This window comes from Amphiura filiformis, chromosome 2 (genome assembly GCF_039555335.1).
Source record: "Amphiura filiformis chromosome 2, Afil_fr2py, whole genome shotgun sequence".
Taxonomy (NCBI): domain Eukaryota; kingdom Metazoa; phylum Echinodermata; class Ophiuroidea; order Amphilepidida; family Amphiuridae; genus Amphiura; species Amphiura filiformis.
In genome coordinates, this window is record NC_092629.1 from 56,165,604 (window position 1) to 56,191,991 (window position 26,388).

Below are 26,388 nucleotides of genomic sequence, written 5' to 3' on the forward strand. Positions count from 1 at the left end.
TGAAAACGGGACAGGGTCCAATTATAATAACAGATTATGGGCTTAATTTTGTGCCGATTTTGGCAGGAGCTAGTGCCTCTCTGCTCCCCTCGGCTCCGCCACAGAGTGTGCATTAGTTTATCGAGCACAAAGAACATTTGAGTGATTCTGGACTATTTTTAAAGAAGAAAAGATGTGTACTGCAGGGTTAGGGTTTAAGGTTAGTGTTAATATTGGGATGCTGCAGATATTCTTAGTTACTTTATGAACCTAAACTCAATCCCTCAAGATGTGAATCATGCTGTGAATAAAATGCCAATACAACAAACAGTAAATTAAGCCGCTCACTCAACATTGCAATATGCAATTCGTTGGGTGCATTATACATAGTGATGGATGTTAAACCCAGGGTGTATTACATAGTGACGGATGTTGATCGCAAATTTATCAAAAAATGGGCATCAGGAAAACATTGAGTAGGTAAATTGTAGTGGGCATAGATTATAAACTTGTCATTAATGTTTAAAACGTTAAAATCTAGTAAATATCGTACATCTCAAATATGTAATAGATTGCACAATTTATCCGTCACTATGTCTTGCGCAATTATTTTGAGATCTCAACATCCATCACTATTGATTTTACCATAAAGTGCATATCCATCACTATGTAATGCCCTTGACGAATTGTCCATTCTCAGTTCTACTAACCCAGGTATTTCTCCTGTGAGTGCTTTCGCTGTAGCAAAGTCAGCCACTCTTGCCATGATTGAGGATTTCCCTGAGCCAGGACCTCCTAATAAGATGAGAGGGGCATCTACTCCAATACCAACAACATGTTCTTTAATCTGTTGAAATAAATATCATTGAATAAGTAAAAGTATCTCCCTCTACATAACAAGATCAGTTCAAGTCTTTCAATAGTTTTCATAACCTATTGTATACTGCACACAAAAAGTATCTGTACACTTATGTAACCGTCACAAGAACCCCCCCTTTACTTTTGGTTTCATTTCAAATTATGTTATATCCATCATTTATGGCAATTTATTATTTCCATCTTAGCTATGTAAAATTATGGTTTTATATGCATTTGTTTTGTTTTTATTTTCTCTCCAATGTTTTGATTCTGTTCAGTCAAAATTGCTTTGTTTACATCATCATGATCATGTGCCAGGCCATGTGACTTCCCCCCGTAACAGGGAATTTGCCCAGTAACCGATTATGTAATCTGATGTAATCTTCACCTCCCCAATTTCCTGTTTGCCCTCATTTGCATATGTTCCTCCTCCCATCATGCCCATCTCTTTAACAAGGTCAATGTCACTCAGTGTCTATTATATAGCTAACACATGTTTAAGTAATGTTTAAATTTGTGGCATAGGTCATTTTGTTTATCCCATGTGCTCTGCCTGTTTCCAAGCTTACTTCTCTACCAGGCATCCATCTGCCAACATCATATGTGACATGATCAAGGAGAATGAGTCACATGTCGACCCTGGTCGAAAATGAGTTTTGCATATGTTTTTAGAGAGGACATTTAGAGCTTTCAGACACTGAAAACCCCATGTTGATTTGACTTTTCGTTGCGAAGTTACGTCAATTTATCAATTGCTAAAAACAACATAAAACAAAAGAATATTAACACTTTCTTTGCCAATATCTCAAAATCGATATTTGCGACATCCGACTCATTTCCCTTGATCGTGTCACATATTTGATAACTCCATCTCTATATTGCATTGTTCTTATATCCATCGTACATCAATCCAAGCTGTCTGAATAAAATATATTCCATCATATAAAACTTCAAGTTTATGTGTCTTTGTGTTAATTTCTCCTGTTCATCTTATTGGGCCCTACGATTGATCGTTGACCCCCAAAATCATCCCCGTTACACTTACAACAAAAACAATATCTTCATGACACTAAACTAAACTTATCAAATAGAATAATCAATAGATGGGTCTTATACTGCATATTTTAATACCTCATTCGGCATGATGCCACCGGATTCCCTGAAGTTATACCAATTTGAATGGAAAAGGAGAGCATTTTGTTCTTTCTGACTACTATATCTCTACTGGAGAATATCAATGCTACATCTACCAACACAACCGCAGCTCAAGCCCAAACTCTAAATACTCTGTCTCAGATGAGCCACACCCAATCACAGATGAACAACACCCTGTCTGATATGAGCCACACCCAATCACAGATGGCAAATACTTTCAACCAAGTAGCAGCCCTCCTGCAGATGCAAACACAGCAGCTACCGAACATGTCATCCACCATGAATACAGCAGCAAGAAACTCTTGAGAACATCTCCCAGTCATTCATTACCACTTGTACTAGACCAGCAAGCCAACCAGAATGAACGTGATAATTCAACACCAGTTACCAGCAGTAACTCTAGCAGTGTTGAGCCTTTAGCAGGTAGCCAAGCAGTAACACTTCTTGAAATGCAGATCCAATTACAAAACCTGACTGATATAGTTGCAAGAGAATTTCATTTGCAGAACAGTATTGCTATAATTTGGTTCACCTCAAGTTTGGTAGTGACGTATGTGCGTATTTTGCTCGCCACAGTATCGAATCGCGCGCGGAAAGTTAAACGCGCTGAGTGAACACGCATGCGTACAGAGGCGGTTTGTTGGCACGCTTACGGCGCAACCGCAAAAAAGCATTGACGTCACTACCAAACTTGAGGTGAACCAAAATATACTGAACACGCTTCGTGATTGCTCAGAGCTGGTGACAAGAAGAATACGATTTGGAATACAAGCGTCCTCTGGAATCTACACAATCACCCCAAGCCAGAGCAATTGTGTGTCTTTTGATGTTTACTTACGAGGTTAATGACTGCGCATCAGTTGTTTTGAGGGTATTGTGAAATATCTAAACATTGTGCTTTGGAACCGAGGGATATTCCGAGGTCCAAAGCACAATGTTTAGTTATTTCACAATGCCCGAAAAATAACTGATGCAAAGTCATTAACCTCATTCATAACCGTCACTTTTCACTTTATTTAATTCAATTTACGTCACATTTTCTTCTTTTAATTTCAAAACAGAACACAATTTTAACTTTATCTGTCGTTTTCCCTGTAAAAAATAGAATAGCCCATTAAGGAAATACCGCTAGCGACCAATCACACTAGCACGCAATCATGCGATGTCCAAATCGGCGACCATCGTCCAGTAAATTGTTCGAACGCGTAACACGTCACCTTACGTGGTCATTGTAGAGCGTACTTTGAGCTACGTCACGAGACGCGGTCATTATACTTTTTCAATGACCTGCATTTGTGTCCGCGTGTTTAAAAGTTATTATCTGTGATTGGATTGCACTTGCTGCGTATATTAATGAGGTTATGAATGTGATATGGACACAGATGGCGGAGGGTGGACTGTATTCCAGCGAAGACGTAAAATTTCTGCTTACGACAAAGGATTTGGAAGCTTTGTGAGTTTTGGTTAGGGCTAGACCATATTCTGGCTGCAGCAATAATATTCCCATATTGGGATCTGATGATAAAACTACAGGATTTCAATTATCAAACGGCCTACGCAAATTATCAGGCTTTTTGAAATTACTATGTATGTAGTGCACCTTTACATGCTTAACATACCAATTCAAATACAATACCATAGAATTCCGTCTAGAAGCATAATTATATGCCTCTAAACGAGGGTTTTTTTATGAAAGGCCAAATACCCTTCTCAAAAACATTGCAATAGATTGGTCTTACAAATATACATGTTTGTACAGCCGCCTTTATCAGTAATACCGTATTCACTCGATAGTTAGCATATGTGCCTACTATCGAGGGCTTTTAACGTGCAAAAAAAAAAAAAAAATGAACAGCGCCATCCACAAAAGTGACAAAAGTGTAAAGGGTTTTGAGCAAATCATCGATACACATAGCTATATACGAACAATTCAACCTACAAATTTGTGTGTTAACTACATTAGCTCAGTTGGTAAAGCGACAGACTTTGAATCATCTTAAGAAGAGCGAACTGAGTAGGAGTTCGAGGCTCGTTATAAACTTTTCCGTTGCTTTATTTTTATTTTGGGGTTTGAGCTTTTCTTGATAAATTTAATCTTTGTTTTTCATTTTGTTTCTTTATTGTTTCTTATTTGCTTTATTTTGTTTTGTTTTTTCTTTTCCTTTCTTTTTCTTCTTTCTTTATTTTTTGTTCTATTCATACTGGGGTCATGGGTTATTTATTCAAAACATACCTATATACGAACAATTCAACCTGCAAATGTATGTCTGAACCCCATTAGCTCAGTTTGGAAAACGCCGGACTTCGAGACTCGATGAAGTTCAAATCTGTTCAGTATTTCACTATTTAGATTTTTTTTCTCTGCCATGTTTGTTTTACAGGTCTTTTTTTTTCACTACGAATATAGGCCTACATTTGACAATTCTTGAAGGTTTTTTTGTGGGCTTTTTATTTATTTATTTATTTTTACCAAAGGAACAATTAGAGATCAGTTGGATTAAAAGTGGAGTGGTTACATAACTCCTTGGTAACTGGATCACGCACCTTTTTGAAGGCAAATAAATACGCTCATTTCGTGTCTAATAGACAAAGTGATAATCGGATTACACATAACACTTCGCTGACGAATAATTGGATCAACTTTAAAATTTCACCCATACATCCAATTTCATGCATTCCTACACCCATGCTACACCTCAATGGCAGACATAGCTGCTGGGACACAATAGAACAATAAATGGCGTTGAATGCCATAGACTTTGTGTTGCGATCATATCGATCGTGGTGCAGAACTCAAAAGCGTGATCCAGCTGACAGTGATAATCGGATTACACGCAACATTTCCTTGCGAATTGTTACGCATAGTCGTGCTAAAAGTCGGTCGATACATGTTGAACTCAGCACAATTCAGAAATACGCCTTTTTGCTTTGAAAATTCTCGGTCAAATAAAAAACTTTTTTTTTCAGTAATGTTGAAAAAAAAATGTTGAATAAAAACATAGTTCTTGGATGTACATTTGAAAAAAAATCCCGGTGTTAAAATTAGGCACGAAATTGTATCCTGTTTGATTTTGATAGGACTCAGCTTCACCTAGACTGCGTAACTTAGTCCTCAATGAGCGTGTTTATAGTGAGAGCAGATGTGCGGTACATTGCGGTATAATTTCTATCCGGTCAGAAATTATCCGGGTACTTGCCCACTATAAACACTAGCAGTATATGTATGTACGGTACATCGATATCCTTCTCAACCGATGGATATTGTTGCGAGATATTTGCACTATAAACACACCAGTATAAATTGTGTGCGGTATTACCGGAAGTAGGAGATTCTTCATGATGCGTAGGATGCGCGCAGGACATTTGGAACGATTCTCACCCCAAGAGTTATCAAAACAGAAGCTACATGTTCACCGCCATGATCATATTGTTGAATGGGCTGTTTATAGCTCGCGCCACAATATTTACACATTCCCAGTGTGACCTCGGGGTCATTGCAAATGTACGATAATGTTAGTTGGTATATAATTTGTGCGGTAACTGTGTCCCACTATAAACAGCAAGAGTATCGGTACATATACAAGGATTATCGTGTACGGTATACTCAAAATGCGGTATATTCACTATAAACACGCTCAGTGATAGTCAGTCATTTATCTTTTGGTCGTTATATGACTATCATTTGAGGAGTATGATACATCTTCCGAGGAGCAATTTCAGACAATGGCTTGGGATTACTGGGGCAGAGGTTAATTGAATCCTTTCATGACCACTGATGCAGAGTCAAGTCTGACAAGGACACTCGGCACGAATTGAAAGACCATGTCACTCTCGACAAAAGAATGCATGCATGTCAAAGGTCATACGACACCAATTGGTGTTTGTTATGCTCCTCGAAATATGTACAGTAGGTCCAGGGATATCCCTGGTAGGTCTATGTCTGGTTCCCTTCATTGTAATGTTCTTCCATACTTCTCCAACCCACTTGGTGATCAGAATTCGTCTTTGGCTTGCTGTTATGTCATTGTTGGCGTATTTTTGGCCATTCAATCAGGGACTGGGAACAGATTATTGATAGCTATAATTGTCAAGCTATTGTTATCAGATTATCTTTTCGACCTTCGATTAGTATCTGAGTTGCGCCGAGGGCGCTTATGTTTGAATTTTATTATTTACTCATGTTGCCCTACTAAATATTTAAAAAAACATCAAAATATTCCAATATCTTTTTTAAGTTATGTAAAATTGTGTAAAATGTCTATCCTTTGTCGAACACAATTTCTGTGTAGCATGGAAAATCATTTACATAGGATTTTGAAGACAAAATGTGATAATTGTGTGGAGATACAGAATGCTAGAACATCTTAAGATGATGTTCTTTGAAGATTTATGTTGGCATTTCTAGAGTCTGTCATTATAGGCAAACATGTAGGCTCATTTCGCAATGTACAAGACAAGCCACGCGCTGTGTTGTAACTGTGCTTGGATTTGTACCAGGGTCTATTGATCAACGTATTATTCATGCTTGCTCAACTGAGGATAATTTGTAAACCAGCAACTCGCATGGTACAATGGGTGGAAGCCGTCTCCAGTCCTTCCATATAGAGGCCTTGCATGTGACGTATCATCCCGTAAATATGGCGGACTACTCACATGCATTCAACAAAAGCATGATTGCAATCTACCGAGACAGTTCGTCTCACACACATAACCCTGCACTACGATCAAATAGGTTGATGACAACATTTGATTGAATGGACTGCACTCCGCTATAACTACGGTGAAGGACACCGGTTCAAATCCTTTGTCTGGAGTCAATCGATAATTTCATGCAGGGCCTCTATACAAGGTCCCAGATTCAATAAAGCACACAATGTAACAGGTACAATTGAATCGGAGCGGGATTTTACATGTTTTTTTTAATTTTTCGTATTGCACAAAATCATAAAAGTATAATGGATAAGGTTAAAATTATAAAATGCAAACGATTTCTTTGCGGTTAAAAAGCATGTCCATATCACGTTTAAGTCGCAGTTATTGTGTCCTTCTTGATGTAAAACGAAGTCAGTATTTTGAAATAGACTGCGGAACTCAGTCTTCAATGGTAGTCATTTGGTAGAAGGGAGCCATCATCAGAGCCTTATGGAATTTCTGTAGCGTGTAATGGCAAAGAGGACCATGACCACCTCATTAACATTGAGGGCATACCCAACTACATTGTTGAATAAATAAAATAGCCCATGACCCCAGTATGAATAGAACAAAAAAGAAAGAAAGAAGAAAAGAAAAGAAAAGAAAAAACAAGACAAAATAAAGCAAATAAGAAACAATAAATAAAGAAACAAAATGAAAAACAAAGCAAAAAAAGATTAAATTTATCAAGAAAAGCTCAAACCCCAAAATAAAAATTAAACAACGGAAAAGTTTATAACGAGCCTCGAACTCCTGCTCAGTTCGCTTCTTCTTAAGATGATTCAAATTCTGTCGCTTTACCAACTGAGCTAATGTAGTTAACACACAAATTTGTAGGTTTAATTGTTCGTGATATAGCTATGTGTATCGATGATGTGCTCAAAACCCTTTACACTTTTGTCACGTTTGTGGATGGCGCTGTTCATTTTTTTTTACGCTTTTGCACGTTAAAAGCCCTCGATAGTAGGCACGCAAAGTGCTAACTATCGAGTGAATACGGTATAGTTGTTCAAACTCCAAATAACGTTTTTGTTGAGAGTGTCTGCCTCTTGTCTCTTGTGTCAAAAAAACCTCGTTTAGAGGCATATATATGCTTGTAGACGGAATTTTACGGTATGCGGTTCCACCTGAGTGCATTGGAGTCATAAATTCAAATTCTTATACTATAATTTAATTAGTACCAAAATGGCAACAACCTTTTTGCTAGAATTAGAGAATACACAATTTTTATTTTGTGTACCATCTACCATGTCATAGAGGATAGGCATGTCTGCCATTTTTTCAAAGAAAGTTCAACATAAGGAGGGAGGATGCAGGGCACACCGACATCGCCTGGCTAATAATTACTTTCACTGCAGAGATACTAAAATCAATACCCGGGATCGATACACGTGAGTGTCCTATGCACGAGTTTGATATGAGACGAAAATCTTTGGATACCGGGGTAGAAAATGATGAATATCTCCCGTAAATGATTTCGTATAAGAAACCAGATCTGGTTCCTTGCACTTGAATATATATTTTGAACAGATATGATAGTCGTTAGCTTGCGTCTTGAGAAAGAACCGTAGGTCTTGAGTCAAAAACTGATTTATATGTGCCGAATTATATAGCGCAGTGTATAGGCTAATCGTTGAGGTAGTCTAAAAGAATATGACCTATGGCGTACAATGCACGACAGGCACACAGCGAGGTCAGTCACCGGGCTAATCGGGGCTATTGTCAGTAGCCTTAGTCAAATGTCCTTCGGCCCATTATGCGACTCAAAATTATTAAACAGGTCGATACAAAATGGCCATGCGTGGCGGTGGATTCAACCTACCATGGCGATTTCTGCCATGAAGATATTGGGGTGATGACACTGTGCAGGGGAGTCTTGATGTGCCACATGCTTGGATCCAAATCTTAACCAACACCAATTCTCATCCTAAAACCTAGCTCTAAATATCTTTGGGTGTTCACACCCTTTTGCCAACATTTCTTGAAAGCCACACCACACATCACAATTCCAGAGTAGTCTTGTGCTCGCCAACCAGTAGCATATAACCACCAGGAAGGTGACTTGGGAACAAACTTTGAGCTATCAGAGTTGAATGGAAGGAAGTTAATGTACTATTGGGCCATTCCAGTTGAAATCCACACACCCTATGGAAGACATGTCCTTAATCGTCCACACAGGGGGTATAGATTTCAAATGGAATCAACCATTGAGGTAACATAACCCCATTCGAAATCTACACCCCCTGTGTGGAAGATTAATGTTTTGTCTTCTACAGTTGGTGTGTGGGTTTCAACTGGAATAGCTCTTTACATATATCACAGTGCTTCTTGTCTGGAGCTTTAATTTGTTCATTAAAAAAACGTTTTGTAATTTTTAGTAATGATCAAAGTATACCTGTATCACCTGATTACAATAGGCCTGATCCAGGGTCCACATGAGGACACTGTATGCAGTCAACTGTATACCCCAAAATGTTGCCAAATTTCAAAGCAAACAAAATTTTTATCTTATTGAAAATAATGTATAAAAGGATACGAACATGCCTAATATTATTCAGTGTTCTGGAGGAATGTGTCGATGCATTCAAATGAGTACGAACATGCTTTTTATTTTTCCCCACAAAATTATAAAATGCTAGTTTGCACCCCAAGATTTATTCATGACTCTTATATTTCACTGTAATTTTGAAATTACAGTGCTTAAAAGCACATCAGGCATATAGTCTTTTAAGTATGCCATTTGCCATTACGATCATGCAAAAAGTGGAAATTCAAGAAAAATAAGGGTGTAGCTGTGAATAAATCACACATTATGGCTTTTAATGCAAGCCAATTAACAACATTACCTGATCCAAGATCTCTGTTCTTCCCAGGACTGAGACACTTCTGCTCTTCATGAAAGACTGCAGATGAAAAGGAGAGAGGAAATATTTAAAAAAAAAGCACAATGATTTATAGTGCGCTACGCACAGGCACAACTCCTAGACTTTGATCCACAAGCCTCAGCACACTTTACAGGTTGTCACTGAACACTGCAGCCCCATATCATTCCAAACACCATTTAACAAAACTTTGCAGCTTTGGTGGGGAATTTCAAGCCAACTTTTAAGTTTAAAATTAAAATTTTTCCACAAGAGCATACTAAACCACCGCCAGGGTTCAAACTTGCAACCTCTCACACAAAGTCGAACACCTTATCAATTGAGCTAACTTCATTTCAAAATCATTTCAAATCTCAAGTTCGGCAAAGTTCTGAAAACCAGATACAGTGAGCGGTATTTATTCAGTAAGTTAGAGGGTCAAAATGGCAGACAAGAAATGTCATGAATCACAGTACTCTTTTGAGTGAAAACACAGCTTATTTAGCCTATGTCAACACGGAGTCATCAGGTAAAATATTTTCATAATGTATTGAACAAACACCTCTGCTATTATTTAGTATCAGACAGTAATGGAAAGAAAAGTGCAAATGTTCGTCCTTTTTAGCCACTTAAGTTTGGATTGACACTTGGCAACGTAAACATCAATCGCTTACACAAAACACACCCCATGTTTGATTGTGTCTTTCATGTTACACATTGGAATTCTGCACTGCACATGACATGATGCTGCACTGCACATGATGCTGAAGAGGTACCAATTTGTATGTGAGCGTTCAGAAAATTATTTCATACTTTAATCGTAATGAAATAATTTGAAAAGGTCTATTGTCCATCATCATCAGTCGACTGTGGAGCAGACGATTACAAGTTTCCTCCAAATGCTGCAATCTTGGGCCAATAATGGGCTATTCCAGTTGAAATGCATACACCCCTATGGAAGACATGTCCTGTGTGTGGGAGATTAAGGCCATGTGTTCCATAGGGGTGTATGTATTTCAACTGGAATTGCCTACAATTCGTACTCCATTCTTACCAGATGGAATTGAGCCGATGAAATAGAACAGGAACACTTACTCCCTTGTAAATGCACTTTAAATCCATGGTACTTTCAATAAATAAATAACTTGTTACTTGTTGCTGTTATTTTCCACTGGTAACTCGAAACATCTTGATTTGGAAACATCATCTTTCTCTTAATACCCTGGTTGAATGGGGAATTAGGTTGGGCTGACAATAAAAAACTCTCAAAACAAGGACCAAAACAAGCTCAAGGTAGGACCAAAATAAGCTAATAAAATTAGATGAATACACTTGAATGTTGGATCAGTCAAATCCTGCATCCAGTACGGGGGATTCCACTTTTTCATTCAGGCACACCGTAATGATAGCGTAAAATTAAAACAGTCAATATGAAGAGGTACTTTACTCAAGAGGGCACTCTAGTGGAGTGATGGAGTCAATTTGACTTGTATTGGTTTTGGAATGGTTCAGCATGTTTTGGTCTTATTTTTGAGCATTTTGGTGCTATTTTGTGTGTTTATTTATTGTCAGCCAATGTTAATTCCCATTTTGTCCAATTTCAGACATCATGTTTCCAGTGTTACCCACCTCATGTGCTTCCTTAGCTTGTTGATATGGATCCATAGATATATCTGTTAAGGGATACTGCTCTGCAATCCGTTTCTTGAAAAAGTCAAACACCTAGAAATAAAATGGGATATAAATATCATTACACTCATACTCATGTATTAGTTTTAGATTACAAGTTCAAAGATTCCCATTCAGTATTTTACCATAAGCCACACACCCAGTGGATCCATTATATACCAATTTTTGACCAAATTTGGATCTATCGATATACCAGAAGTCAAAATTTGCTGCCAAATTTAACATAAATTGTCAAAAGTTTTTTAACTTTTGGTCGATCCGTCAAGTAATTATTTCGAGTAAGGTAATAGTAACCCTAATCCTAATTTTGTGTAATTACATGAAGAAATAACACATCTTTCCCAAAAATGTTTTGCTAATTTTTGCTACAGTGAGGCAAAATTGGCCTACTTTCTGGAAATTTCTAAAAAAAACCTAACCATATACCAAAATTGGCCTAGAAGGGACCACTGACAACTAAACTATCCAAATCCTATTTTGAAGTTTAAAAAAATATAGTCAAACAACTGCTGCAATTCTCCATCAATGACTATTTATTAACTATTTCTTGTACAAACACATGTCAATGGAAGCTAAATGAATAAAAACATTTATGTGTTTGAGGAAGCGCACCATCATACCAATAACTTTGGCATCTTCAGGCATTAGGATAAAAATCTCAAAACCTGCCAAAACATGGCTTTGTGACGATATGTGACAATTTTTGTACATTATTAGATTCATACATTCACTACAAGCACTACAAAGCAATAAATTCTATGAAAATCAATCTGTTTCCTGTAGCTTTCAGCAAGGTTCTTCAGCAGTCTGCAGAATTGGCACTGTTATGGCGTAAAAATAAGAAAGTACCATAGGGTTCTGATTGGCTAATTTTTTCACATCATCATCACATCGGCACCTCATTTGCTGCTCAAGCTGCGTAGCTCATTTTACCCGACAATAAGAAAAAACAGAAGGACATTGGTAAAGGAATTTGCTGAATACTATAACGCTCAACAATTTGCATACTGTATCAAGCCTACATCGCATTGATTTGACAATAAATACTTTTGAAATACAATAAATGATTTGAGGCATATGCTACTAAAAAACTCAAAAAACAAAATTGCATTTTGCTTTTCAGGCCACCTACTGGAAACAAACTTGGATTTCTTTAAGCTTACCTGTTTTCCAATCGCACCTGCCAAGTTCTTAAATTGGACCTGATTCTGTTCATTGATGCAATCATACTCACAGTCATACCACGAAACTTGACCCTCCTGGTAACAAAAAATAATTGAAAGGAAAAATGTAATCAGTATCTTTAAAGGAATACAGTCATTTCATAGTAAGACCTAAACTGCAAGACCTAATATTAATAAAAATAGTATGGGTCTGTCTCATCTCAAGTTGAGAGTAACAAAATAATGGATTTTGCAATGGCATATTTGAATCAGTGCATTTTCGCGGGTGTGTCGCCAGCTTACAGACAAATCACCTTTGTGATCACGAGTGTATACGCCCAGCTGGATAAGCTAGGTTAGTGCACACGATTCGAAGCTGCCACTGTGAAATCCAATATGGCGTTTCTCTCAACTTGAGAAGAGGCAGACTATATATATCTAGTACAAAACTTGTATCTCACAACTATTATTATTCAGAGCTGTGGTAGTGTGTCTCAAAGCATTTAAAAGATTTGAGTGGAATGCGCTTTTTCCGCTTTTTAAATTTGTAAACTTCCTGACTCAAAACAAAAATATAGACAAGAATTACTTACAATAACTGAATCATTCCTATGTAAAATATAGCTAGGGAGGAAGGTTGCAAAAAACAAGCCCAGCAATTTAAAGTGCACTATGTGAGTACGAGGGGGTATCCAAAAGTTTTTGACATCACCCAGAAGTGAAAGAGCTATACCGATGAAATTTTGTCAGTGTAATCACTGGTCCTTATGTACATTATGGTCCAAAAATGGTCTCATAAGTATGTTTACTTTCTTCACAGGAGGCGCTAGATGGGCAGTAGGTGCATAACCTGCAAAATGGTGAAAATTGAGGCACGCAGCGTGATTAAGTTCCTGCATTTGAAGGGTTAGGCCTACAATGCTCAGAAAATCTATGATGAAATGAAAGCAATCTACGGTGATGATTGCCCATCATATGGCACTATTGCTTTTTGAAAAGGAATTTCCAAACTGGCCACATGTCCCTCACAGATGAGCCAAGAAGTGGACGTCCGTCACTTACGGATGATGCGGCCACAGTGAAAAAACTCAAGAAAGTGGAGGATCTTATCATGAAAAGGTTATGCGCCTACTTCCCATCTAGCGCCATCTGTGAAGAAAGTAAACATACTTATGAGACCATTTTTGGACCATAATGTACATAAGGACCAGTGATTACACTGACAAAATTTCATCGGTATATAGCTCTTTCACTGGGTGATGTCAAAAACTTTTGGATACCCCCTCGTATAAACACACAAGATGCAGCACACTCGGTACAGGAATTCGCTAACCATCATATAAACCAGGGGTACTTAATTATATTTGCTCATGGACCACAATTTCAAAGATTGCGTTTGTGGTCCAAATACCCTCTTTGGTATGTTTACTGTACATTTCAGAGTTGTTAAAGGGTGAATCACAATTGGTCACCAGTGAGAACCCCTAATATAAACCATTTACCTACAATCCAATTTTTACTCACCCCAAACCTCTCTGCTATCATCTTTTTCAGCATCTGCATCTTATCTGGTGCCACTGGGTTGGCATCAACAAAATCTTGGTGGTATTTTGTGGGTACAGAGTCCAGGAAACCAGCATTCCTGATCAAGAATAAGGCTGTCAAGTAAAATTACATCAAAAGTTGACAATTATTTATGAACTCATTAACATTTATGTTATTGAAACTACCAGTATGATATGGCAGTTAAAAATTCATGCATTCATATTTTGCATTCACTTTGACCATTTATATGCTCGCATATTTCTGCATCCCTACACAGTAATATTTTTATTAAGTACGGAATGAGATATTAAGGATCTTTTGGAGCTGAAATTATAACAAGAGCACCAATGGTGCTGTAGCTCATTTTCCCTAATTAAATATGCAAATTAGCTAATTAATATGCTTAACATTTGAGTATTTTTTGTTTATATCAGTTACTTTGTACCAAGTTTTGAATTTCTATGATCTTCACACAAAAACCGATTACACCTGTCTCACCTTAATATAAAGCAGGGCCAAATTTTTGAGCTGCATAGGATAACAATAATGTTAATTGGACCACTAAGTACTTATCTTTGAGACAAACAACTGGGTGAGAAGGAAAACAAAAGGGTGTCATCGGGTATAGTCGACTTCAAAAGAGGGGGCCTATTGACAGGCACATACCGTCACTTCCAAAGTTGAGTGCCCCCCGGGGTATGATTACGAAAATGTTTTAACTATTATCTACACAAATTTTATAACAATGTCTTATATAAAATGTTAACATAAAACGCTTCTGTTATGATGTGAAGGGTTGATATGAAAACAGGGATCTGTTCCAACTGACCAGCAGGGAACCAAAGGATAAGCAATTGATAAGATTATAAAAAATCAGGGAAAATATGACACAACCTCCAATGGGGAATAACATAAACGCCATAAAAGTTAAAAAACTCTTTTCTCCGCTCTTTTAACTTTGTTTATACATTTTGAGTTATTTCCCCATTGGAAATCGATGTTGTGTCATATTTTCCCTGTTTTTAATACTCATTCTTTCATTTCTATTGACAATTTTTCATTTGCCCGCCCTATTCCTTTTAAAGGAAATTTTATTAATGCTATTTTCATTTACAGCCTATTATAGATCTGTAGTTACAGCCCTTTAAACATGAGTGTATTTTTTTTAAAAATCAGATTGTATGATCATCTACTGTTTGAAATTAGGGTATTTGCTCCACACATAATTCCATATTGTGTTTGCTCAGTCATTTTATTGATATTGATACAACAACTTGACCTAACAAGTAGGTGTTAATATGTTAAAAAGACACAGAGTCTGGACATTAATTTCTTCTGTGCTAATAGTCAATTGATTAAAATTTCCTCGCATTTCTGGTTTACATTTACAGTGTACATGATCTGTGCAAGACCAATTAAGCCATTACATGTTGTAGCATTCAATGTGTTAATTGAAAAATTGTGGTTGATATATTATGCTATATTATCTTACACTTCCCATAATGCATTTCTTCCATTTCAATATTCTGTACTGATTTGCTATGTTGTGCCACGGTCTACAAAATATAGCTCAGTAGGACCTAAATAGAGCACATCCAGATCTTGCAAAATATGTTTAATTCTTGACTAGCGACCCTTGTTCAGCCAGTCTATTCTCAAAATGAAAACATGAAAAATGAAAAAAAATGAAACCTGTACAAAGTAGTGGGAGCATTTGTTGGAATGAGGGGATGTATTATGTTGCAAAGGATTCTGGGAAGGGTAAGATATTTTCTCTGCATGCTTGGGTTTTCTTGCCCAAAACCTCTGTGTACTTAATCTCTTATACCCAAAATTGTAAAAACACATACAGATCTCGGGTTAAATGCAATAGCTGCCAGGTGCTTTATTTTAAGATTATGTACAATGTAGAATGCAGAAATTGTCAAGTGTCTATAGGGTAGCTATTGCAGATAATGGCCTTCTCCATATCATTACAAGTTTTGCAACTTATGTTTGCCTGGCCTAATTAAGTGTATTAGCTCTCATTTTATTTACTCAGTAGTTCTGAATATGCACAAATTGGGAGAATTTGAGACACTAGTTGCTCATGGCTCGTGCACAGAAGTAAGGGCCTATAGACAGTGCGAGCCCAATTGGTGCTTTATCTATTGAAGGCAAAGCAACACTGAATTGTAGCCCCACTGAAACAGTAAAGTTCAACATCTCTTTTACAAATTCGCACGATCAAGGAGTTTGTACAGTGTTTGTAATATGAAAAGCACCACAAACAGTCTGCATAGGAGACTATTCCATGAAATCTGATAAAACTTTTCGTAAGAAAAAAAAAAAAAAATGATACTTTCCGTCCGAATTTTTTAGCTAAATAAGTAACAATCATGAACCATCATGCAAAGATCGCCGCCTCAAATTACCAGATCCATTGCTCAAACGATGTAGCAAGAGAAAGAAAAAACATACAGAAAAATGGATCATGCCTAGAGTTCATTGCGCTTACGCAATGAGCTAAAAATCAAGGGTCTTTTCACAGCTCTATTTTGGTAAAATTCAGTGGTCTTCTGGAGCTGTGTTGTTTAAAAACAGAAGTCTTTCCGAGGGAGCATACTCGTATGGTCATTTTTGTTGAGTGCCACCACAAGTCTAGTGCACTGTCCATGATCTGCTGACATATGCAGTTCCCATGTTACCGCTTTTACCACAAATTTCTCATTCACCCCTACTCTCCAACTACACACACACACTACCGGCTGCAAAATTAATCACAACATCTCATTCTTGGACACAACCTATCCTGCAACCTACTGTCTCTACTTTTGCAAAGAATTCTGGGACTAAATTCAAATACTTACAGTTTGGGTTATCTTTCCTATATGCACCATGCATGATTTCCATCTCTGTCACAGACAATCCCATAACCCATTTGTATTCCATTGACAGTGACTCTGGGACTTCACCACGGTTTGGTACCCAACCACATCGCTCACTGGTGATTAAAACAAGATATTGTCAACTAATTTGTCTGATGTAAATTCTCCACTTGTCATAATTATGCATCTTGATTTTAGCCTCCAATAATGTCACACAAAATGGTGGACAAGAAACGTCACTTATTATTGTCAAACAACAAAGAACACCCCTAGCCGGATATATTTCATATCTGGTCAGTGAGTGCGTACTTACGCTTGTCGAGTCAATGACAGCATATTGCGTAAGCACAATATGCGTGTACAGCAAGGTATGTATATAAAGGTGATATACTGCATACACCGGGCATGTAAAATGCACACGAGACGTAATACGCGGAACAATCATCCAATTTTTGTAATGTCTTTTCCCCTTTTTTGCAACAATTACAATGCTGACAAAGCTCAGTATCATACATCTTGTATGGGGATCAGCCTTTGGCTTCACCCAGTCCGACACTTTGGGCAGGATAATAACCCGTACCATAACCTCTGCTTCAACTAATATTAACTTACGGGCACATGAAAATACAGGTTATTTAATCATTATAAATTAAGAGCATGGAAAATGTAACCTGGTTTCCACTGATTTTCATATCTAAAAAAATCTTAATTTCTCAAAGAAGATGTAAAAATTCCATCCAGCCTACAGGAAGCAAACTTGTCTTTAAGAGTTTAAAGTTGATATACATTGAATAAGTTACAGCATGCTGGATACTGTGATCATGCAAGGGGTCTGAGGCCACATATTAACCCTAACAAGGAACATGCTTTTTTGCTATCGGAAGGCAGAGAAGGAACGAAAAAGGAGAGAAGATTTAGAAAGATTTCACTAGGCACCCCAGGGAATTGACCCTGGAACCCCTCGGGTGCCACGCACACGATCACCAACCTTATGCCACGGGGAAGTCGCTTGTCCGGCCAGCTATTTGGTGGCCATATATGACTTAGGGTGATTGCGCAATGGCATCACGTGAAATGCATACATGCGCAATGGTTTTCCTTGTAAGATTTATATGTGTTAGGGTTATGGTGTGTCAGTATACCTTTTAGGGACAAACAAACAAAGTAAGACCTGTCATGCTCATTACAATATTAGTTAAAAAACAGCGGTTTATCATGCATATCATGCGCATTGGAAACATAATGATTATTCTTGTCCAGTGCATGTGATTTACTAGTTTGTAAGGACTTAAAATCGGACTGGTTCCTGCATATCCTTTACAGGGTGTATCAAAATAAAGTACAGTTTGAAAAATGCCACTAGATTATGATGTATTTGGTCAAAATACTCTTACACAAGGTCCCGAGTTCACACTGTCCTCTTTTAATTTAGTACTCTTAGACCTAATCCCAACCTCTTAATTGTAACCTACATGTAATCATAACATTAACCCTAACCCTAAAACGGAACCCATGTCCTTATCTTGACATGTTGGCACTTGTTCTAAAATGGTGTCTATTTTATATTCATCTATGGTTAGGCCAAAAAAAAATTGTTGTGTTGCCCTCAAGTGGGAAAATGGGAAATTCGGGTAGGACGGTCGGATTTCTTTTTTTTTTTTTTTTTAAACCTTCAGTTTTTAAAAATCCCTGAAATATTAAATAATGCTTCTTCAATTAGGGACATTTGTCAATTTTGACTTCTGGATACCTGTTAGACATCAATTAAAGACTAGTCTTTCAATAAAATATTAATTTTAAGTGAAAAACATTGAGTTTTTTAACAAATCTGTAATAATCATCATTCAAAAAAAAAAAAAATGCACCCCTGATTTTTCAGGATTTTGGGTCGGACGGTTGAGGGCAACACAACTATTTTTTTTTTTGGCCTTATTATAAATATGGGATGATATTGATGCAATGCATATTGCTATTAGTTCAATGTAATTTTCAACATTTATAATGCACACATAAATGACGGGCCAAGCAATTAGTTAGAAATTGCCAGATTTTGTATTTGAAAACATGATTGAGTATTACAACCAGCAAGCAAAAAAATGAAATAAATAAATATGTGTTTTTTAAAGCATGAAGATAAATCATAGTTAATCATTAGCAACAATAAATAAACAAAACAAATTACATTATATATTTATTAATATTACAAAAATGTTAATTTGATTAGCATATGTATTATGTTACAATTAAACAATTAATTTAAAAAAATGAATCCAACCCCAGAATTATAATGTGCCACTCCATTGAATCTGCACATTATAAACAAGCAAGAACTGAATTATGAAGTCGATTTACTGATAACCCAGGAAGTTGAGAGATTTTATTTCCTAACAATTTGATCTATTTGCAAGGAAATAAGAATTGTTATTCTTCAATGCAATGAAAAATAATTGCATCAATACATGCACGTAGTGTGCAGCCCCTAGTTTTTGAAATATTTCGGTGCGGTGTGGATGCACTACATATGTATGTGTAGGTCATGTGTAGCTACAGTACAGTGCAGCTGTCATGAGTAGAGATCAGTTCTCTGCCCAGGACATGCATTCCGGTAGAGTTCTACTCTGCACCTTAAGCTAAAACTCATACTCATAGAGACATATGGTATATCAACTAAACACATCACAAAAAGTATTAAAAAAAAAGTAATTACCCTCCTGCCCTTTATTATGAGATAATAACTCAAAATCTATGCATCAAATTCCAAAAACTGAAATGGCAAAAATAAACCCAATTTTAATTTGTAGCCACAGTGACTCTTTGAATGAAAGCAGAAGCAGATTCAAAAACCTACTAAAGCCAGTGTACCACTACATTCTCTGCATGACCTGCAGTGGCCAGTGATGACCAGACACTCTAGGATCTAGCAACAAAAGCAACATTTTCAATGGGTTTAGGTGCAACATTTTGAATCACAATGGCAACAGATTTTGGCCTGTAAAGACAAATGAGGCAACAAAATTTGCAGACCCAAAACAGTGTTTCTTTTTGCTATTTCAGTTGTAAAATTTGATGAGTAGCTTTTGAGTTATTATCTCATAAATGAAGGGGGGGGGGATTACTTTATGTCATGTGTTTATTAGCTGTTGATAATCTCACCTTCAATACATATCAAATAAACCTGACAATACTCAAAATTTAAGTATTGCAAATATGTAAGTAACGCATTCTAACAGCAAATGTGGGTGTGGTAGAGTGACAAATGTAGGTAAATGTTAGATAACATGCATATGATTAGAGTATATTCCAGGCAAGCAGGCATAGGGTAACTTCTTGATAGCAGAAAGTTGTAATCCTATTGGTTTTGTGCACATGACAATAATGTTATTCAACATTGTTCAATCATGGTGAGTGCTTGCAAAGGTATTAATGTTGACCATGTTGACAGAGAGTGAAAACTCAGTAATTATATAATAGTGATGCTGAACTTGAAATATATAAGGGGCTATGTAGTATATTTTCTTGCAAATTTTATTTTATAAGTGTGTATATAGCGTAAAGCAACAGTACAAAGGCTATAGCTTCTGGGAATAAAATACACCATCCATATACTATACATTCCCATAGCAGCTACTGCCTTTTGGCACAGGAAGTAGCAGTCTGCTCCAAAGTAAAATGGCAATATCTGCTGGTATTAACAAAGCACATTATAATGATGTGTATTCATACACAGCGCCAAACATAAATAGAAAGCAAACTTTAACTTCTACGCTACTCAAAATTGGCATACAAGGAGCGCTTTCACCAGGTCAACCGGCATCTTCAGCAGATGTTATAATTGTTCTGAAGATTTGTTGTTGCAAGTGATGTTGTTGAGACACCTCCGATGATGTCACAGGTGTAGATGATGTCAAACAAGAAGATGTTGTGGCGCCCCCTTGGTTCCGTGGGGTCAGAAAAAGACCCAGACTGAACTGTGACAAAAGGTTAGACATTAACTGTCTGGGACAACCTCATGACCCCCTGGAACCAAGGCGGCACCTCAACATATTCTTTTTAGACATCATCTTCACCTCTTGACAGATTTTCAATACAGGGTGGTGTATTTTATCCCTAAATACTATTAGAGCTAGGAAAATCAAAGAAACCATTCAGCTTGCCTGGCTGCGTTGTTTGGTTGAGATCGCCTGGATGCCGTCAGGGCACCCGGTAGTAAGCCTGGACTGGAAAAAGGAAAAGCACACAACAGCAACACAGAAAATGAGTAGAGAATTCCGTAAAACAAATTCATGTTTGTGAGCATTTGGGTTTTCAGAGTTTTGAGGTTTCTATCCACAGAATCAATTTTACTTATCTTATTTTAAGTTATTTTTTGACCGATAGTTCTTGAGCTCTTTCCTATCAAACTAGAAACTGATAGTTTGCTACAAAAAATTAATTTGTTTAACAGTTAAATCATTCTCTAGCCATTCAAAACTTACTAGAAACACTGGTACCGTAAAAACTTGATAGTTCGCATATGTGCCTATATAGAGCGCTTTTGAAAACATAAAATTGTACCAAAGTCCGGCGCTTTACCAACTGAGCTAATGGGGTTGAGACACACATTTGCAGGTTTACCTGTTCGTATATAATTATGTGCATCAATGATTTGCTCAAAACCCTTTAACACTTTTGTGGATGGGGCTCTTCATCTTTGCATGTTTCAACAGCGCTCAATAGTAAGCACATATGCCAACTATCAAGTTTTTACGGATGTGATTAAAATTTTATAGAAACATCTACTCTCTTTCACAACTCAAAATAATGGAAGACACTGCCATCGGAGTTTACATGTAAAGCACATTTGTACTGGTGCAACCTGTCCTGGAGTGGTCTAGCTTTTGCAGATGTGTCCCTGTCGGTGACACGTCTGACGAAAGCTCGACCATTCACACATGGACTGGATGCACCTATACTGCGATAACTGACGGCGCACTCGTAGGAATTATAAACTTGACACTAGTTTTGTTTATATATAGGATGTCATTAATATTGGGCTATGCCAGTTAAAATCCACACCACCCCTGTGGAAGATTTTGGAAATATCTAACACAGGGGGAGTATGTTTTTCAAATGTAATTGGTCAGATTTAATCATTTTGAAACCCATATACTACCAATGTATCTTCCACAACTGGAGTGAGTATTTCAAATGGAAGTCACCCAGTTGTTCAAAACTCATACTCCCTCTGTGGAAGACTTTAGCTAAATCTTCCACAGGGGTAGTGTGGATTTTAAATGGAATAGACCATTTTGAGTTGTTCCCTAAACCACACATTGTTCTTATCTGTGAAACTGAACTATATTATATGGATAAATAAATCAGTAATGACTTCAATGAATTAGTTATGAATGATGAAAAATAGAAATAATCACAGCAATCATGATGGGAGATAGATTAAATTTAGACACTACATCAAAAACTATTATCTAGTCCAACACTGATGAAACCTCTATCTGTCACTTTCAAAGAGGTATAAGAATGATTTGATTAGACAGGTGCCTTGTTCAAATATAAGCAAATCAATCATTGTATTGATTGCAGATTTATTTGCTCCAATGCATTCACATCCACGAACCACCTCTCACAGTGAATGGAATTTGTCCTGCGTGACGTCACTAGGTGTCAACGTAGCTGGAATGTATTTAATTCACTACTTGCACGGTTCCGCCATTATGCACAATGTGCGAGGAGAGCCTGGAACTGGCAGCATACATGAATGAGAAGCGAACCAGTCATATTACATTGAGAGTAACGTTATGTAAATTGTAATTATTCCTTTCATCAGTTTGAGGCTCTCCTTGCACATAGTATATAATGGCTGAACCGTGCAAGTACTGAATAGCAGGACAGCAAATAAAAGTGATGCCAGCATTACAAATTCACAAGAATATATATGGATATAAATCTGCTTGGTTATTTATAATCTTGTAAGATTGTTTGACCTTTCCTTGATCAAAGCTAAGGCTCCATCCAGGAGAGTTTTACACCTTTTTAGCTCGTATTACATGGTGCCTTCTGTACTTTCTGTGTCATAAATTAACACCAAAATATGAATATTTCCACGAAAAAAGAACATCAAGGCAAAACAGTATTGCATAGTCCAAATATCTTTTCACACTCATTTATTACCATTTTGCTCCAAATTTATAATCTTAGACAGAACTAAAAAGACAAGTATGCATCCGATGCCACTGTCATCAAACTCCCCAAGACCCTTGATTGGATAGTAGCGCATAAAATAAGGTTGATTCATCGGGTGCTGATCGAGGAAAATGAATCACAGGAAAATGGCGAAAAATGACAGTACTTTACAAAGCAAAATGCAACTTTTCTAGGCATTGTTGACATGGTGCCTTCAGAAAAGAATGTTGCCCATTACTAAGACCTAACTTTTGAGACGGTTTGTATAAGAAATAAAATTAACTAAAAGGCACACAGCCGCGTTCACGGACTCAATCATATCACAACACTTGTAAACAAACCAGTTTGATTGACAGATGACGTAGGATGCAAACTAGTCTTTTTAATACTGTCTTTGATTCATGTGGTTCTACTACACTCCCAGATAAATGTCACCCCCTGACTAATTTTGCATTTTTCTCAAATAATAACTACACACTGGTAACAAAAGTTATGTATATTAATTATAGGGGCAAGGAATCCAATTACTTCACTGAAATTTCAGTGATTCAAGACAAGTGGTTCAATATATATGTTAAGAAATGAGGTACATTCTAGCTGTACCTCTTTTCTTATCATAAATAACATACCGCTTGTCTTGAGTCACTGAAATTCCAGTGTAGTAACTGGATTCCTTGCCCCTATAATCTATATACATAACCTTTGTTACCAGTGTGTTATTATTTTTTGAGAAAAAAAAAAAAAATAGTCACAAATTTATCGAGGGGTGATCGAGGGGTGTAGTACCACCTTAAAGCAACATAACCTCCTGTAAACAAATCACAATAAACAGATTATATTTTTAAAATGTTACCTATAAAATTGAAGATCAAAATCAGAATATCTAAATCAACATTTTTTCTTGTTACCTTGTTAAGTTGAGAAAAAACGGCATGCCATTGTCGTCATAGCAACGGTCTATCTCTCCAAGACATATTCTCAGTGTTTCTTCTGATGTTGTGTCTTTTGGTACACCCTATACAATTCAAAAATATCAATTAATAAATATATTTAAAGAATTAACTTTTGATACACATGTACATAGTGATAAATGATCAAAGGAAACATTGAAATTATGTACCACAAGAAGCACCTATTCCTGATTCCAGCAAAATATATAGCACTAAATTTTGGGATTAAAAAATTACTATCCTGTTTTTCCAAATGAAACATAGCTAAATCCTGATGCTTTAGTTAATACTAACTGGTCAAATTTTAATGTTTGGTCAATGCAAGATGACATAGTCTTCATTTCTTACACCATTGTCCCTCACTGAGTCACTCAGCATTCACTCACTTACCCCCCCCCTTCATTCACTCACTAACTCACTCTCATCAATTCCCACACTGACTCACTCTCAGCAACTCACACACTTAATCAATCACTAAACTCATCACTAAATTCAATCAATCAATCACCAACTCACTAGACCACTAACTTACTCACCCTCTCATCTCAACTCAATCACTCACTCCCCCACTTAATCACTCACACAATCAACTCACTCATGTATTTTATCAAAAACTACCTACCCATCTGAGCTACACAATTTTCCCTCATCACTCTGCATTCACTCACCCACCCACCTACTCACTGCCCTTCACTCACTCAATCAATCAATCACTCACTCAATCAACTCACTCATGAGTCTCATGTATTATATCATAACTACCTACCCATCTGAGGTCACAGTCTACAAGATGTAACCTCCTTTTCTCACACCATTGTCTCAAATCAGGAAACACCTGTTAAACATGAAATAATACAAACATTAAAGATCAATAGCCATAATGGGCCATGGTTTAGAGGCTAATGACTGTGCATAAGTTGTTTTGAGGGTATTGTGAAATATCTAAACATTGCGCTTTGGAACCGAGGAATATTCCAAAGCACAATGTTTACTTATTTCACAATACCTGAAAAATAACTGATGCAGGGACTGTCTTTTGGAATTTGTAGGAGAGCATTAAATAGCTCTTCTGGAGCCTAAGTTACGGGGAGCTGTTTAGAGCATTTACAATAAAATGTAAGGAGAGAATGTTCGATTGCTCTTGCTCTCCTCAAAAGGCAATCCCTGCTGATGCAAAGTCATTAACCTCATTCATAACCGTCACTTTATACGTTTTTAATTAAATTTTTGTCGAATTTTCTGGCGTGATTGTTAGACACGGCACGGTCGAACAATCGGCCCTCATGAATATGCGAGAACTCACATCATACAATACATGGGGACTTTGACTGGTTGTACGTGGTCTGTATCTCTCTTATCTGTGATTTACGTGTAGAAATCTTGCATTTTTGTGGAGCACCACAGCACCGACAGACGGTACTAGAGATGTTTTTAATGGGAATTATATTGTTGTAAAAAAGACCTCTAATTAATTACAGAGAATATGGTAGCTCATGTTTTTTTCAAATAACTTATGCAAATTAATATTATCAGCCTACCCTCACATTTCAAATGGAATACCCCATTTATTTACCTCTTTCACTAGTACTTCTCTCTCGGCGTGAAAATCTCGAAACGTAGACGACACAAATATCCTAATCGTTTTCCAGCTTGATCTCGGTATCACCAGTTTCTTCTTATCTCGGCTTTTAACATCAACTGTACGCGAGACTTGATCCCACACGTCGGTGACCCCATAGGAGTAGCTGTGTGATGAGCCGCAACCCATTATGAGGGCGCTTTCTTAATACCCAAATGTTGTTGCACAGTCAATTCTTTAATATTTAGGGCAATCTATATCTGTAAAGAAAGAAAAGAAAACCAGAACTTCTTTGATATGGATCTACATGTAGTGTACGGAGCTGCAGTAATTGTCATTTAACATGGATCCAGCTAATGGAGCTACACTAGTTTTATCATTCAAAGAAAATTTAAACAATCATTTCCGCAGAAGATACCATAAGCCAAATTATAAATTACACATATATTATGAAATTACATGTAAGTATAGAGGCCGTCAGCGTGACGTCAAATGCCGCCAACTTGTGGGTACACGCTGTGATGGTCGTTTGATCTCCATGTGTGAGCAGCAAAATCACCGCATTGATGCGCGATAACAGATGTGTGGCAAGTTGCGCCCTGCGCGTGGTGTCAGACGCATGAACACACAGATCATTTGTACCCACAAGATGGCGAAAGACTGACGCCCTCTATTGTAGACTACCCCGTAGTCCACTTGCCCATTGTGCATACTCTGGATATTGTATTTAAGCTTTAAAACATTTTAATTAATGTGTGCACAATTGATAGATTTTCACATCTGATCTTTTCAGTCACCCTACTCCATCTGTTTGTTAACTTCCCAAGTGGACTACTGACTTTGGATTGCGGTTTACATGCTTAACACGGC

The 26,388-nt window shown here is 37.1% G+C and overlaps 1 protein-coding gene across 1 annotated transcript in view; it reads right to left on the minus strand.

The window, feature by feature from the left end:
* LOC140146420 (TPR repeat-containing protein DDB_G0287407-like) overlaps window positions 1-26,388 on the minus strand; it is a 64,132-nt gene that overhangs the window by 26,293 nt on the left and 11,451 nt on the right. The window contains 10 exon segments of the mRNA XM_072168264.1: window positions 690-826; window positions 9,531-9,587; window positions 11,175-11,267; window positions 12,398-12,493; window positions 13,922-14,055; window positions 16,792-16,925; window positions 20,964-21,026; window positions 23,898-24,004; window positions 24,706-24,774; window positions 25,513-25,778. Of these exon segments, the coding sequence (XP_072024365.1) occupies window positions 690-826; window positions 9,531-9,587; window positions 11,175-11,267; window positions 12,398-12,493; window positions 13,922-14,055; window positions 16,792-16,925; window positions 20,964-21,026; window positions 23,898-24,004; window positions 24,706-24,774; window positions 25,513-25,707 (1,085 nt within the window). The 5' untranslated portion in view covers window positions 25,708-25,778.